A 13,082-nucleotide genomic window follows, 5' to 3' on the forward strand; every position below is an offset into this window, starting at 1 on the left:
ATTTGGCAAATAATTCATTTGGGTAGTTTAAATCATTTACAATTTTAAAAAATGCTATGCTAATTAATATTTTTTATGTTATCAAGTTACACGTGTCGAGTTTTAAGAGGTTTCTATGGGGCTAAAACACACAGAGTTTATAAAACCGACAATCTTGTGCACAGTGCTCCGTTAACAATTAGAACAATCTGGGTCACGGACACTAAACTGCGTCCTTTTCTCATTTATTTTCATGTTAGATCGATATCTTAAGTTATGCGCATTCCTGATGCACCATTATACACCCACAGTGATTATTTACTCGGTCACACGAGACAGATCGTTTCAGCTGGGATGAAACTTTGGGGGGGGAAAAAGCTCAGAAGGGCCAGGCAGCTATAGCTGGGTCGAGTGCCCCCCAGGGAAAGCGCGTAAGAGGTGTCCACGATAATGCATTTATCGCTTCTGAGTGATAAAGATTATGAAGTACTTAATTTACTCCTTCTTAGGCACGTAATATCCAACGCGCTTCTTCGATGCACAAGAACATTTTATTTGTATGTACGACGCAGGGCAGTCTGGGAATATCACGGGGGGGAAATAGTAACACCAAATTTGTTTTGGGTTTCTGTGGGGAAAAATGAACTCTGTTAAGCACCTTTAAAATCTTCCCAAAGCACCAACACACCCTGCGACCAGCAGCTTTAACGTTTCGTAGGGGAATATTAAAATATGCGTGTTTAATTTGCACAGAAACCGTGTAAGTTCTGAAAAGCCGAGCAAAGCGAACGTTTCCACGCAAGCGCAGCTATCCAAAGTTTTAATATGTGAATGTCCCTATATCTTATTTTACTAGTTTAAATAAAGGTTACAAGATACAATTTCCAATATTTGTATTTGTACCTTTTTGGCTTTTTCCTTTTAAATTAATACCCAAACTAATATTTTCAGGCGGAATTCATGTTTGCCCCCGTGCGCATTCAGTGGTGCGCAAAAAAGCCCATAAAATAATAACTCACAAGACAACGCAGTCTACCGCTCAGAAATATTTTTATTTAAGTATGAACATTTTTAAATAAATAAATATTTTTTTTTTCAATTACACTGAAGATATAATTTCAGAGTGGTGTCGGCGGATTTCTCTCCAGCTTTCCATATTTTAAGTCACAGTTCCATCCACATAGAATGAATCTAACCAGTATTTACCAAGTATAGTACAAAATACTGTCTTCCCCAAAATACTCATTAACAATGTTGCTATTGTTTGTTTGGGGGTTTTTTTGGGGGGGGGGGGTATCTTTACAAATATGCCTACCATATTCATCGGATTGGCAACAACAAGTGACTGTTTTCAGAAAAAACTACATACAAAACGTACAACATGTATACAGCTATACAATAATTCAGGGCAGTCCCCTGATTTTAAAATATTCTCTCTCTATGTACAGACGACTGAACACAAGTGGAACAGTCTGTTTGTTTTTGGCTGTATTCAAAATCATCAGGAGCAAAATCTTTCAGAAAGGGGGGATCAAAGAGGGGGGCGTTCAGGGGGAGACGGACAGGTCCACATCTTCCTTTTCGGACGAGGAAGGAGATATGGGAATGTCATCGTCCTCTTCCTCCGAGCACCTGGCGGTTGACAGGGACGAGCATTTGCAGTTATGTGATCCAGTCCTTTGGCCGCTGCTCTTTCCCTCCTTTTTGTGCTTCACTCTGCGGTTCTGGAACCAGATTTTCACCTGCTTCTCGGACAAGTTCAGGTACGTGGCGATCTCAATGCGCCTCAGTCTGGAGAGGTACATGTTGGAGGTGAACTCTCGCTCCAGCTCCAAAAGTTGCGTGCTGGTGAAGGCGGTGCGCATGCGCTTGCTGCTCTGAAGTTTGCCGTTACTGTTTTCTGAGAAAATGAACATAAACTGTGAGCCACGGGGGGAAATTATGGAAACAAATGTAATGAAGCGTTTTCTGAACTCAATCAGTAGTTAAAACAGCCTCTACTCACCGATGGAGATGCAGTGGAACTGTCGAGGGTCTGGGACCGAGTAGGCAGCCTGGTATATCCCCGGTCCGTGGCTGAGGTTGACGCTGTTGGATGAAGAGTGTTGCCTCGACAGAGCCGAGTGGCAGTACTGTGAGGTGAAGGGAGGAAACGATGCTTTGAGAAGCGGCAGCGTCGGTGGAGATGGATGGAGCTGGGAGGCGGTCATGCACAGCGGGCAGAAGCACAAAAGCCCGGCTTTCCTCGAGTGGCAGGAGCCCGGCAGCCCGTGCGCGTGATGCGGCGAGTGCACAGCGTACGGGAATAAAGGTGGGTTGTTCTCGTTCCCTTTGTCGTTGGCCTCCCTTAAAATCAAGGAATCCACGAGAAAAGATCTCGGCATGTTTGCAAACTTGTTGCTCGGCGTGCTCGAAAGTTTAAGTCGTTCGTGCTCGTTTGGTTGCGTCAGCGTGCTCTCTCCGGGACTGTGGACAGCGAAGTGGTGCTGAAGGCGCACAGCCTCTCTTTAAATAGCTGCCGTGGACTCGGTTCGGCCATGTGACGGTTACGCTGTAAGCGGCCAAGAGCTCTCAATAGGGTTTTGTGCCTTTCTCTCGGCATTCCCACTGCACGCTTCCCCATTATTTCACTTGTTAACTAAATGAACTGCATAATGTAGTCTATTCTTGTCAGCCCCACCCACGCCGCAAGAGGCGGCACAGCCCATTCTCCCTTTTATCATCATTCTCATTTTATCATAGAGACGAGCTTAAATTTGCGAGAGAAAACGTTTCTGTCACATTTGGAGAGCCGGCGTGCATTCAAGTTTTGTCTTAGACATTAACCAGTGTGTCTGAGTTAAAGTCTAAAGTAGGTCTACGTGTCCCGGGGCGAGAGGTAGAGGTGGAGAGTCGCTGGTACACATTTACATTTATTCAAATATTTCACTCCAGCAGGTAAATTAGAGAGCAATTTCCCCGCAGTTGCTTTTAAAAATCAACAGTTAATCGTGTCTATATTTGGTGGAGCTGTCAAGGCAAAGCCGTCAAGTATTGTTAAAGTTTTTCTTTTTTAATTAACACGAGAAAATACACATTATTCCAAATCCTACGTCCTTTATTTCTATTTATTTCTCATTATTTGCGTCTGCATCCCGGCAGGTCTGTGTGTCTACTTTACTGACAGTGCAGAAAGAAGAAGAAAAAAACATAAACGCAACAGCTGAATGTAAAGTTTATGCATATCCATTTTAGGGTTAATGTGTCATTTCTGGGCACAAAAAAAGGGACAAGTCATTGCCTGAAGGCAGTGCTGTTAAAGAGCAGTGATTAATTCCTTTGCTCGGGCCCCTGCCGAGTCGGGGGAAAGAATATGTAAAAATAACCAGGTTTTCACTCCGCGGCCCTTATTGAATGTCATTGTGGAGGGTTTTCAATGAGAGAGAAAGAGAGTCGAATTAAAGTGTGTGACAGCGGCGGATAGACCCAACAAAGGCGACTCTGTCATAGAGGAGCCCAGTGCGCGGTGCGTGAAGCCCCCGCCTCGCGCTCTGATTGAATTAAGTAATAGGAAAACATTTTCTTTCACTTTAAGGCTTTCTGAACAAGACCTTCAAAGAGACTTGGAGCCGTAATATGTGAGTAAATAGTGGAATGCGATTCTTCTTCTGCAGAGCTGCTTCTTTCCTAAGCACACAACAACGTTAAAGTACGACTAGACGTGACATAAAGGGCGAAACTCGACGCTTGTTTTCCCTTCTTTTTCTTTCCCTCTGATGTTCCTATACTTGACACGTAGGCCATCTTTTTTTTAAAGTAAGAAAGGCTCCTCGTTGTCGCTTTATTGTTTACGTGTTCTGCTTTAAGCATCATTTTCCATAAATTGTCACGTCCAGGGAATTAGTCCTTCAGCTCCACACAACACAGCCACATGACGGTGTGATGCTATCTGTTCTCTCCTCATAAAAGAGGCTTAATGCGCTCAGCTTCACACCACTAATCTTCCATAAAAAATAAATAAATTAAAAAAAACAAGACCTGTAATTAGGTGGCGCCATTAAAGTAGTTGCAAATTAGGAGCAGTTAAACCCTTTAACGAGATCTCGTCATTAGGACAAAAACCTGTTATATGCGCGAGAGCCATTTTCAGATTTTTTTTTTTTTTTTTTTGCATTAGTCCATCCTTTCATTTCCTGCCAGGAATGAGCCATTAACTAGTCTGTCAATCTTGCTGCAATCTCTGAAACCTGTAAATACGAATCTGCCGCTTTTATTACGATTCCTAATTAGTTAATACGTTAATGACATGTTTTCATCATACCTCAAAACACTCACCGAGAGCTTGCCAGCTTGTGCGCTAAAGCCCCCCAAAATAAAATAATAATAATAATAATGATGATGAAAACGGAGGGGTGAAACGCGTCTCTCTCTTTTTCAATTCAGGCCTCTAATCGCTTCAGATTTGAAAAGAATTATGCCTCATATCAAGCTTTCTCAGATATGCAGCCTACGCGGTGGCAGCTTGACGCATTGCTCGACATAAAGATGTTATCAGAGGCCCTAATTTTCAAATTATGTACAGCAGTCATCCCGTGGATAGGAATAGAGGTTTCATGGGTCCTCTCGCAGGGGAGGCTCATCCTAATTTGCAATCCCAACTGGAGACTGACAAATAGTTTTGACCTCCCTCTGGAGGCGCGGGCCAGAAGTGCAAAGAATCTCATCCTCCATAATCACTTGTTACTGAGATAAATAATCGAGGGAAAATAGCCTGCTCACATTATAACGGCTCGTTTTTGCACTAGTTCCAAGCTGCAAAAATACACCCGTGGGCACTTATAAGGTTTATGCATCATCACCTCCACATCCACATGCACTTTTCTTTTTCTGTTAATTTATTTAATGTTTTGTCACAAACCTGTGAGCCGGACTAATTCAGCATAGCTTCATGTGTTCAGTAACTAGCAGCTGTGAGTTGGTAAAGCTTCTTAACATTAATGTTTGATGGGGAGGGGAAGCCATACCCCTAAAATAGTAAATTATTTATAAGATATTAAGTTGGAACAATTGCCATCACTCAAATTCATCCCTGATGATAACACTGACCAGTGCCTGCTGTGCTGTTGGAGAAGCACATTTTCAGGGGCTTTTACGCAATTATACCCAAAGATCTCGTGCCTGATGACATAAAGAGAGCAGTCTGTTTATGGAGATGTAGTCAATATCTCCTTTTCTTTTTGGTATGAATAATTCATAGTTTAAGACACTATCCCTCCCTCACTTAATATGTACACACACTTAAACACCCACACATCTCTAATACAAATGATGGTTTTAGCTGACAGTGTAACAGGATTTAAGGTCCCAGTGGGGTTTGGCCCAGCCGCGGATGGGCGCTGTGACTGTCGACGTGACACAGAGGGCCGGCTGCCCCTCCTAATCTCCCCCTGAGGCAACATCACAGGCTGCAGATCCTGCTGCACCTCTATGGACACACAAAGGCCTGATTATCATTCATATGCTCACCAGAAACACCAGTCCAATAGATAACAGATGACACGTAAGTACCAGCTGAATGGTGCAATATGTTTAGGCTGCTGGAGTCTATAGGGACTAATGAATCCTTAAGAGAGAAGGAGACGGACAAAGAGAAGCTGTCAGTCAAGGTACCATAATGTGACAGATATAAGGCTCTACAGGTGAACTGGGACTTGAGCAGACCAGAGAAGTTTTGTCTTAAATATTTTCTTGAAAATATAAGTGTCATATTTTTATGGGTTTTCAACATTCAAACAGAACCGTAATGAAAATTTCTTAAAAATATACAAATAAATAAATACCTTTTTTTTAGTAGGGGCCTGTCGGTAATTATTTTGATTTGAGGAAACATTCAAAAATGACAAAATTTATGTATAATCACAACTTAACTCATCTGGGCCTCACAATTAAACAGATCAAATCCTAAAGTTTCAAGAAACTGCTAAGTGAGACTTACATTTTCAACACTTCTGATCTTAAAAAATGTCTTTTTTGTTGAAATGTGTTTTTATTTTTATAGTCTTAAAAATGAATGTTTTATCCTTGAGTCGGGTTTGTACGTTTGTTGACATCTGGTTGCCTTTTTACTGATGAGAAAAACTCAAAATACCATGTCTATGAACTTTTTTACATTCCCTGTTTCAATGTCGCTGCGTCAGGAGTGGAAATCAGGCAAACCAGCAACATTTTACAAAGCAATACATTACAAAACATATGCATTATGGTTTGCCTTTTTGTAAAACTGATTTTTAAAGGAATCACGTTCAGAAGATCAGAAATGTGTCGAAATGTGATTAAAACTGATTATTTCATTCTTGTTTTGCAAGCCTGAAAATGGTGGAATATGTGAGGTTTTCTTTGGAGTTTCCTGGTGTCTTTGGCCCAACACTGATATGTCTAACTTGGACCACTTTTATTGATATGAATGTAACATTTCCAGAAACATTAAATCCAAATGCTCTGCCACAGTGTTCCCACTGTAAATCAGTTTTCATCTGTCCACAAGTACAAGTACACAAACCTTTTTTTCAGCATAAATCAAAGCTTACAGTTGTGTAAACCATGCACAACACTTTTTATTGTAGCTTCAGATCTCTCTAAAGATGAGACCATAAGTACACATAACTGCTTATGAATGCCTTTTAAGATGCTATTGTAATTTCTTTTTCCCTTTTCCTCCATTAGTTTGTTTTGGGTTGAAGAGGACTGATGATTAAGGCAAGTGAAGTAAAAAATATAAACAAGTCAAATAATGATTAGATCAGCCAAGCAGTGAAAATGCATTTGGAGTAGACTGAGGTATTTGTGGTCTAAATGTAACCTCATTATTGGCTGATAACTGATCAGAAATCACTGCATCCTGATATGAAGCATTGGCTTCTTATCTTGCTCTCTGCGATGTTAGCAAAGTCCCATTTAAAGTAAAAATATAGTATTTTTACTGTTTAAATAAAACCTTTAAAATCGTGTATAACTTGTTGTCCCTCCCTTCTTAATTAATTTTTCTGTAATTTTCAAATGCTTTCCAATTGCTTGAAATACTCCACTACACTCTCTAATCATCAGTAACACGAGCACAATCTTTGTCACTTAGTTATTTTTTATTACTGTAACTAGGTTCACAAATTGCAGGATAAATGTCTGACATTTGACCACAAGCTGAGCCTGAATGTTTGGGTTACTCGCTAGTATATTTAATATTCACAATCAAATCTGCTGAGAATTTTAAAATATATATTTGTGTCAAATGAGGCGGTGTGAAGAGGGAAGGAGTCGATTGGACCCAAAAGTGCAGACTCTCAGAAAACTTAACTTTAAAGCAGCTTTATTACTGGAATGCCAAAAATAAAAAACTAAACTATGAGGCACAGGAAAACGAGACAAACAGGCAGCACACACAGCCTGGGAATGATGGAGATTGCAAAACAGGACAGAGGGAGACGCAGACATTAATTCACACAAGAGCTGTGTCCCAAAACGTAGGCTGCATCCTTCGGAGGCCGCATTTGAAGGCCAATTACGTCACAGCCAGGCGACGAAGGCTGTCCCAAATGCGGATGCCGACAAATGCGTCCTTCATTTCCCCGAATTTGAAGGATGGGTCGGGTGTGTCCTTCGTGGCCCACCATATCCCAGAATTCATAGCGCGACCCAGCCCATTCCAGTTTCCAACAATGGCGGGTGCTACTAAGTTTTAATATTACTCTTATTAATCTTTCTGGGTCACAAAATAAACTTTTAACATATTTTCAGGCGAAAAAGTAGCCGTGTAAACTTCAAATATCTGCTTGGTTTATCAAGTTTATCAAGTGCGCCGACGTTTTCGGAGACGTCTGTTACCCACCCGCTCGATAGCTAGCCGGGGGGTTCAATGGTCACTCGAGCCAGCGAGAGCAGCGGACTCCCGGCTTCATCGTTTTCAGACCCCCGCTGTCTTTCACTACTAAGGTTAAACATGATATATAAGTCACTCGGACAACTTAGAAATGTAATTGTTTGGCTTTTTTCTGTGTTTTATTTGTTCCGGAGTAAATCGGTTTGGCTGAGATCAAAGTTATTAGATTAGATTAGATTACATTAAATAGAACTTTATTAATCCATCCGGTGGATTAATCCATTCACTCAGCTGAATAAACGTCAAACAGAAAACTGATTAAACAGAAGTGTGAGACGTTCGAGAATTTACGCCAGTGTCCTGTTATATTTTAGCTAGCAAGGAGCAGACGGCCGAGTTTATTAAACTCCACCGAGACAGCGGTGACACAAATCTGAAGGCTAGACTGTCCCATTTCACAGCCTCGCACTTCCAGCCTTCTCAGTCTTCGAAGGACCCGGCCTTTGCGGTCTATGTGGGCCGGGTCCTTCGAAGACCGAGAAGGCCGGAAGTGCAAGGATGCGGCCTACGTTTTGGGACACAGCTATTGACAAACGTGCTAACAAACCACAGGAGGGAACACAGCTGAACGTAATCTAACTAATGAGACAGGATCAAGGCTGAACATGGAGATCATAATGACTGTCAAAGTAAAGCAGGAAGGGACAAGCACACTGATAAAGAAACTAAGATACATGAACTTGACAGGCAAAAGTAAACCACAAAGAAAAAAGTGACTTAACACAGGAGATAACACAGAAACACATATGGGGCACAGGAAAAACTAACTTACAGGATCAAAATGAGAACATAACCTAAGCAAAGAAAAATATCAAACTGAAAACAGAGTCCAAAGAGGAAGACGCTGGGTGCAAACTCAGGATCACGACAACTTGATCCAAAACTCAGATAATCCCCTTCGGTTTTATGAGGAGACTTATATAAAATGACACATCTCTGTGTTTTGTAAACATGACAAATGACCTCTCATACGTCAAGCTGACACAAGTAGCTGGAACTCCCAGAGGTGCATCCTGCAAATCTTTTAGAAAACCTCACAGTGAATCAGTATTGGGGTGAACATAAAAACATACAGAAGGTATGAACACATAGGTCTAAAAATAGAAATCTAAAGTGTTTCTAGAATGAGCAGCAAACCAGCGGATGTGTTGATGACACGTTAAAAAGTTTGGCTCTTCCCTGTTGGTGAATCTGCTTGCTGCATCCGTCCATCCCTCAGTCAGACATGTAGAGCCTCTCTGATCTGGTTGAGTCCAGGTCAAGTGCTGTTGCTAGGTGCATCATCAAAGCTATGTCTGTCTCTACACAGCTGGCCACACAGAGCGTCTCGCTGACAGCCACTCTGTGAGTGCCAGCGACTGGTGCAGTTATGAATAACTGCTAATTATGACAAAAACAGATCCTTGGAATGTTTTGAATGGATGAATAATCAGCGATGAATAACCTATTTATTTATAAACTATAAAAAATGAAAAACAGTGGTTATTTAGATTTATCTTTTGCATGAATATGTGGATGAAGTGAGCTATGATGCATTTTCTGTCTTGGCTGAGAACGTGGCAGTTAAAGGTAAAAAGAAATACATGTGGACCAAAAATCAAACAGAGGAAGATATAGAAGTGTTAAAAACCCCATAAGTTTAAGACATGCTCAACCTTCCTGTCAACAGTAAGCTTGTATGAGTGTGTGTGACATATTTACATTCAGGTAAAAATTTTAATATACCTAAATGTTTTCATAGAGCCTCTGAAAATCATTGTCTAACAACTTTTTATTAGAGGTTGCAATTTTGATACTGTTGAATCCACAAATCCCTGGTTTGTGAAGCTTTTATTTTTAGCATTGTGATTAGTTTTGTATACTAATGCTGAAAAATTAGTATACAAAAATAATGAGAAAAATCCATAAGAATTTACAGTTTCCTCCAGTGAATATTAAATATTATTGTTTCATATTGAAGACTCGTACAGATCATATAATTTAATCACGAGCCTGGGGCCTTTTGGCATTTTTCTCACTCAACCTAATGTCATATATAGCTAAAAGGAAAAAGAAGAAAAATACAGAAGGGGCCCAGTTACAAGAATAAACCATGGGCCAAATCCTGTGAGACATACAGTAGATAAAGTAAATTTTATTTTTCTTCCCTATGCTTCAATCTAAAATAATTTGCATTCTTCAGTTAAAAAAAACCAAAACAGTAATATAAATAAAATTAAACAAACGCTCTGGGCCTTTGCCTATTTTGACAAAAAACAAATGAGAAATAGATGCTAACTTGGCAGCCTGGCCTCAGTAATGAGCCCATTTACATCTAAATGTGACGACGCTATGGGAACTAAAATGGTCAAGCGCACTTTTCCCTGAACTTTTTGACTTCTACCGACTTTGCCGTTCGTTCCAGTATACAAAGCATTTGTTCGCTAATGAATTTTCAAATTGTGCTGTTTAACGTCAAAGTTGCCCCAGTCCTCGCACTCACTCCTCATAAATGAAAAATAATTAGAAATCGTGCTGTGCTCAGAATTATTATTAGACAAACCATTAGAGGTCTAAATATCTTTGGATGATTTCAAATTTCCTTTTGATGTGAATCCATTGGTTCTGCTATAGTTATGTCTCAAACGTTCCCTTTGACCCTATTCATATGAAGGCCTTGAAATGTTCTTCAAAAGGGTTTGTTACCCTGCAGAGGTCAGTAGGCTATTACGTATGGCTGACTCACATTTTTCCAAATCAGCAGACTTTTGGCCTAGAAATAACAGGTCAAACCAATGAATTTAATGAACTCTCCCAGACACAATGAATGCCTCTTGCCATTTGAACCCCAATAAAGGGATATGGGCAGGTCAGCAAGCCCTTTCAGGGGGTTTGTACACAAATGTGACAGAATGCAGTTGCTTCAGTGTCTGCGCTGACAAGTTGTTCAAAGTGCTGGGGATGTCAGAGATAGTGCCTTCATCCACACTGCTCCCTTTGTTCCCTATTTTGTGTCCGTTGCGCTTTCACAAGTCCCACAAGTACAAAAGCCGAAGAATGCAAAGCGTCTTTTGCGATGTTGTGTTTGCCTCATTTCTCTTCGCCGAATGTTATGCTGTAGGCGCGCATGTTGGAGACTTTTTTTGTAGAGAAAACAAAGCTGAATTACGGCGCAGAACAACTTCTGATGGTGACGCGCTGCTCCTCCCTCCTTTTCACCACTTTACTTTTCTGATCCTCCCCTCTTTCCCTCCCCTCATTCACTTTTTTTTCCTCCAAGTTTTGATTTTTTGATCCTTTGATGTTTCCAGTGGGATTTCTTCTACAGCTTAGAGATGAAGAGTTGAAGCTGAATTAACAACTATTTTACATTTTGTGTTTAACTTTTTAAAAATGTCCGTGTATTGATGGGCATTTTCTTGATGCAGCTGCCTGGCTGGTTTGCGCTGGTAGAAAAATCTTGCAATCATACGGTGTTGGAGTGTTCACTTAATTGAATCAATTGGAAACCCATGGGAAATCACAGAGGGGGGTAAGTGTTTGGGAGGAGGGAGGTCAGAGACTTAGAGCAGCAAGAAGAGGGGGAATAGACACCCACCAAAACTACCCATGTTACCATTAAGTACTCAGTTTTAGCTCAGCAGTTCATAATTACCCCCATCTCAGTGTTTTCCTCTAAAAGAGCAAGATGAGGAAGCAGAGACTAAAGCCACTGTGATTCTCTAAAGTTTTTTTTTTCATTAATGACCTCCTGCAGCTTGGCCCATTTCCTCTCCATTCATCTCACATTAGCCTCCATTCAAGAGTCACTATTGTTTTTGGAATTGTTTTCATTTTTTAGGACACAAAGGTTTGAGTGTCGACACTTTCAATTACTTTTTTTTTAAAAAAACTCTGATGGTACAACTTTTTACGCACATGATGTTTTAGACATGTAATGAAAACAGAAGGAAAATGTTTTAATTATTCTGTTTAAAATCTTAAGGAAAAATAGATTTTTCAAGTGTTAAACTGTAACTACACTTTAACTGTTTGAGTTTCCTGAGTGGCAGCCATACTTTCGGGGCAAACAGCGAGAAAGTAAAGAACATTTGGATGAGTGAGAGCAGACGTCTGCGTGATTTTCATAACTGAGTCCCCCCCCCCCCCCCCCCCCCCATTTTTTTCAAATTTTCATTGTAAACATTGTGATTTGGAGTCAGCTTTTGTTTCATTTTTTTTTCTGTCCCACTTTGTGGTTGTTGTGGTTGCGCTGGTCTTACCCCTCACCCCCCACCTCATTCTAATGACCTCTGCAATGGCTTTTAACTCAGTCTGACACTCTGCTTTTGACAAAAACTGGGAATATATGGCTCCGTCTTAACGTCTCTCAAGAGTTATGACGTAAGCAGTGTGAAAAAGAGATTTAGGCTAATTCAATGTCCATAATATGACCATATATGTGAGAGCTAGTGTGATGACGGGTCACTGCCCATCTCACGGGGTCCCCCAGTTTTCTGCAGATGCGCTCTATTGAGGAGGCGACACGCGGCGGGACGCTGCTGGGAGTTAGTTACTATTTCTCCATTACCATAGAAACTAACACACTGGCTTTCAGCTGGTCTAGGCCAGGGGTCCGCTGACACCAACTTTCACACCACTCGAAGTCTTGACAAAACCCCAAATAGATCCCATCACACAGAATAATAACCATTTGTACCCAGTTCACACACAAAATGAGCTGCCAGCAAAATGCTATAAAAACAAAAAATAAAGTGGCCCCAATTTTGGATGAACACAAGTTTAGGCAAACACATGCACTGTTACATGTTTGTGCATAATCCAAGATGAAAGCAACAAGTTTACAGTATCTAGATGAATGCAATGTTATCTCCTCCCACTAATACAATGAAAAAATGTGCAGTTTTGTTCAGCCTTAATGGAATAATTTTCAATAAGCTAATTTATTTTCTTGTATAAGGGAAAAATAATACCAATAATGCCACTTCAATGTTTCTGTGGTCGTTAAAAAGCTACTGCAGGAAGTTGGGTGTACTTTTAGTCACTATTTCTTTTTTTAACCAGTCTGTCTCTTTTTTACGTCCTCAGACTCTGCGGGTGTAACCGTTTCTTGCTATTGTAAACCAGTTAGGTTATTGTCTGCCTCATTTATGCATTTGTGTATATGGTATGATTTAATTTAGCATCCACAGTATAGCATCCTCAGCTGTAC

At 40.6% G+C, this 13,082-nt stretch overlaps 1 protein-coding gene across 1 annotated transcript; it reads right to left on the reverse strand.

Annotated features, from left to right (window-relative positions):
* Positions 1-1,012: 1,012 nt before the first annotated feature.
* On the reverse strand, positions 1,013-2,659 carry gsx1 (GS homeobox 1). The gene is made up of 2 exons (XM_003446844.4): positions 1,985-2,659; positions 1,013-1,879 (listed from the first exon to the last, which is right to left on the reverse strand). The coding sequence occupies exons 1-2, from the start codon at positions 2,361-2,363 to the stop codon at positions 1,527-1,529; spliced, it is 732 nt and encodes a 243-aa protein (XP_003446892.1). The 5' UTR covers positions 2,364-2,659; the 3' UTR covers positions 1,013-1,526.
* Positions 2,660-13,082: the final 10,423 nt, after the last annotated feature.

Source organism: Oreochromis niloticus, linkage group LG10 (genome assembly GCF_001858045.2).
Source record: "Oreochromis niloticus isolate F11D_XX linkage group LG10, O_niloticus_UMD_NMBU, whole genome shotgun sequence".
Taxonomy (NCBI): Eukaryota; Metazoa; Chordata; class Actinopteri; order Cichliformes; family Cichlidae; genus Oreochromis; species Oreochromis niloticus.

Bases quoted from the DNA above. Each gene is read 5' to 3' on its own strand.
- gsx1 (XM_003446844.4), bottom strand. From the start codon at position 2,363: ATGCCGAGATCTTTTCTCGTGGATTCCTTGATTTTAAGGGAGGCCAAC. The intron at 1,880-1,984 runs GTGAGTAGAGGC...TCATTTTCTCAG, and splicing joins GTTCCACTGCATCTCCATCG to AAAACAGTAACGGCAAACTT.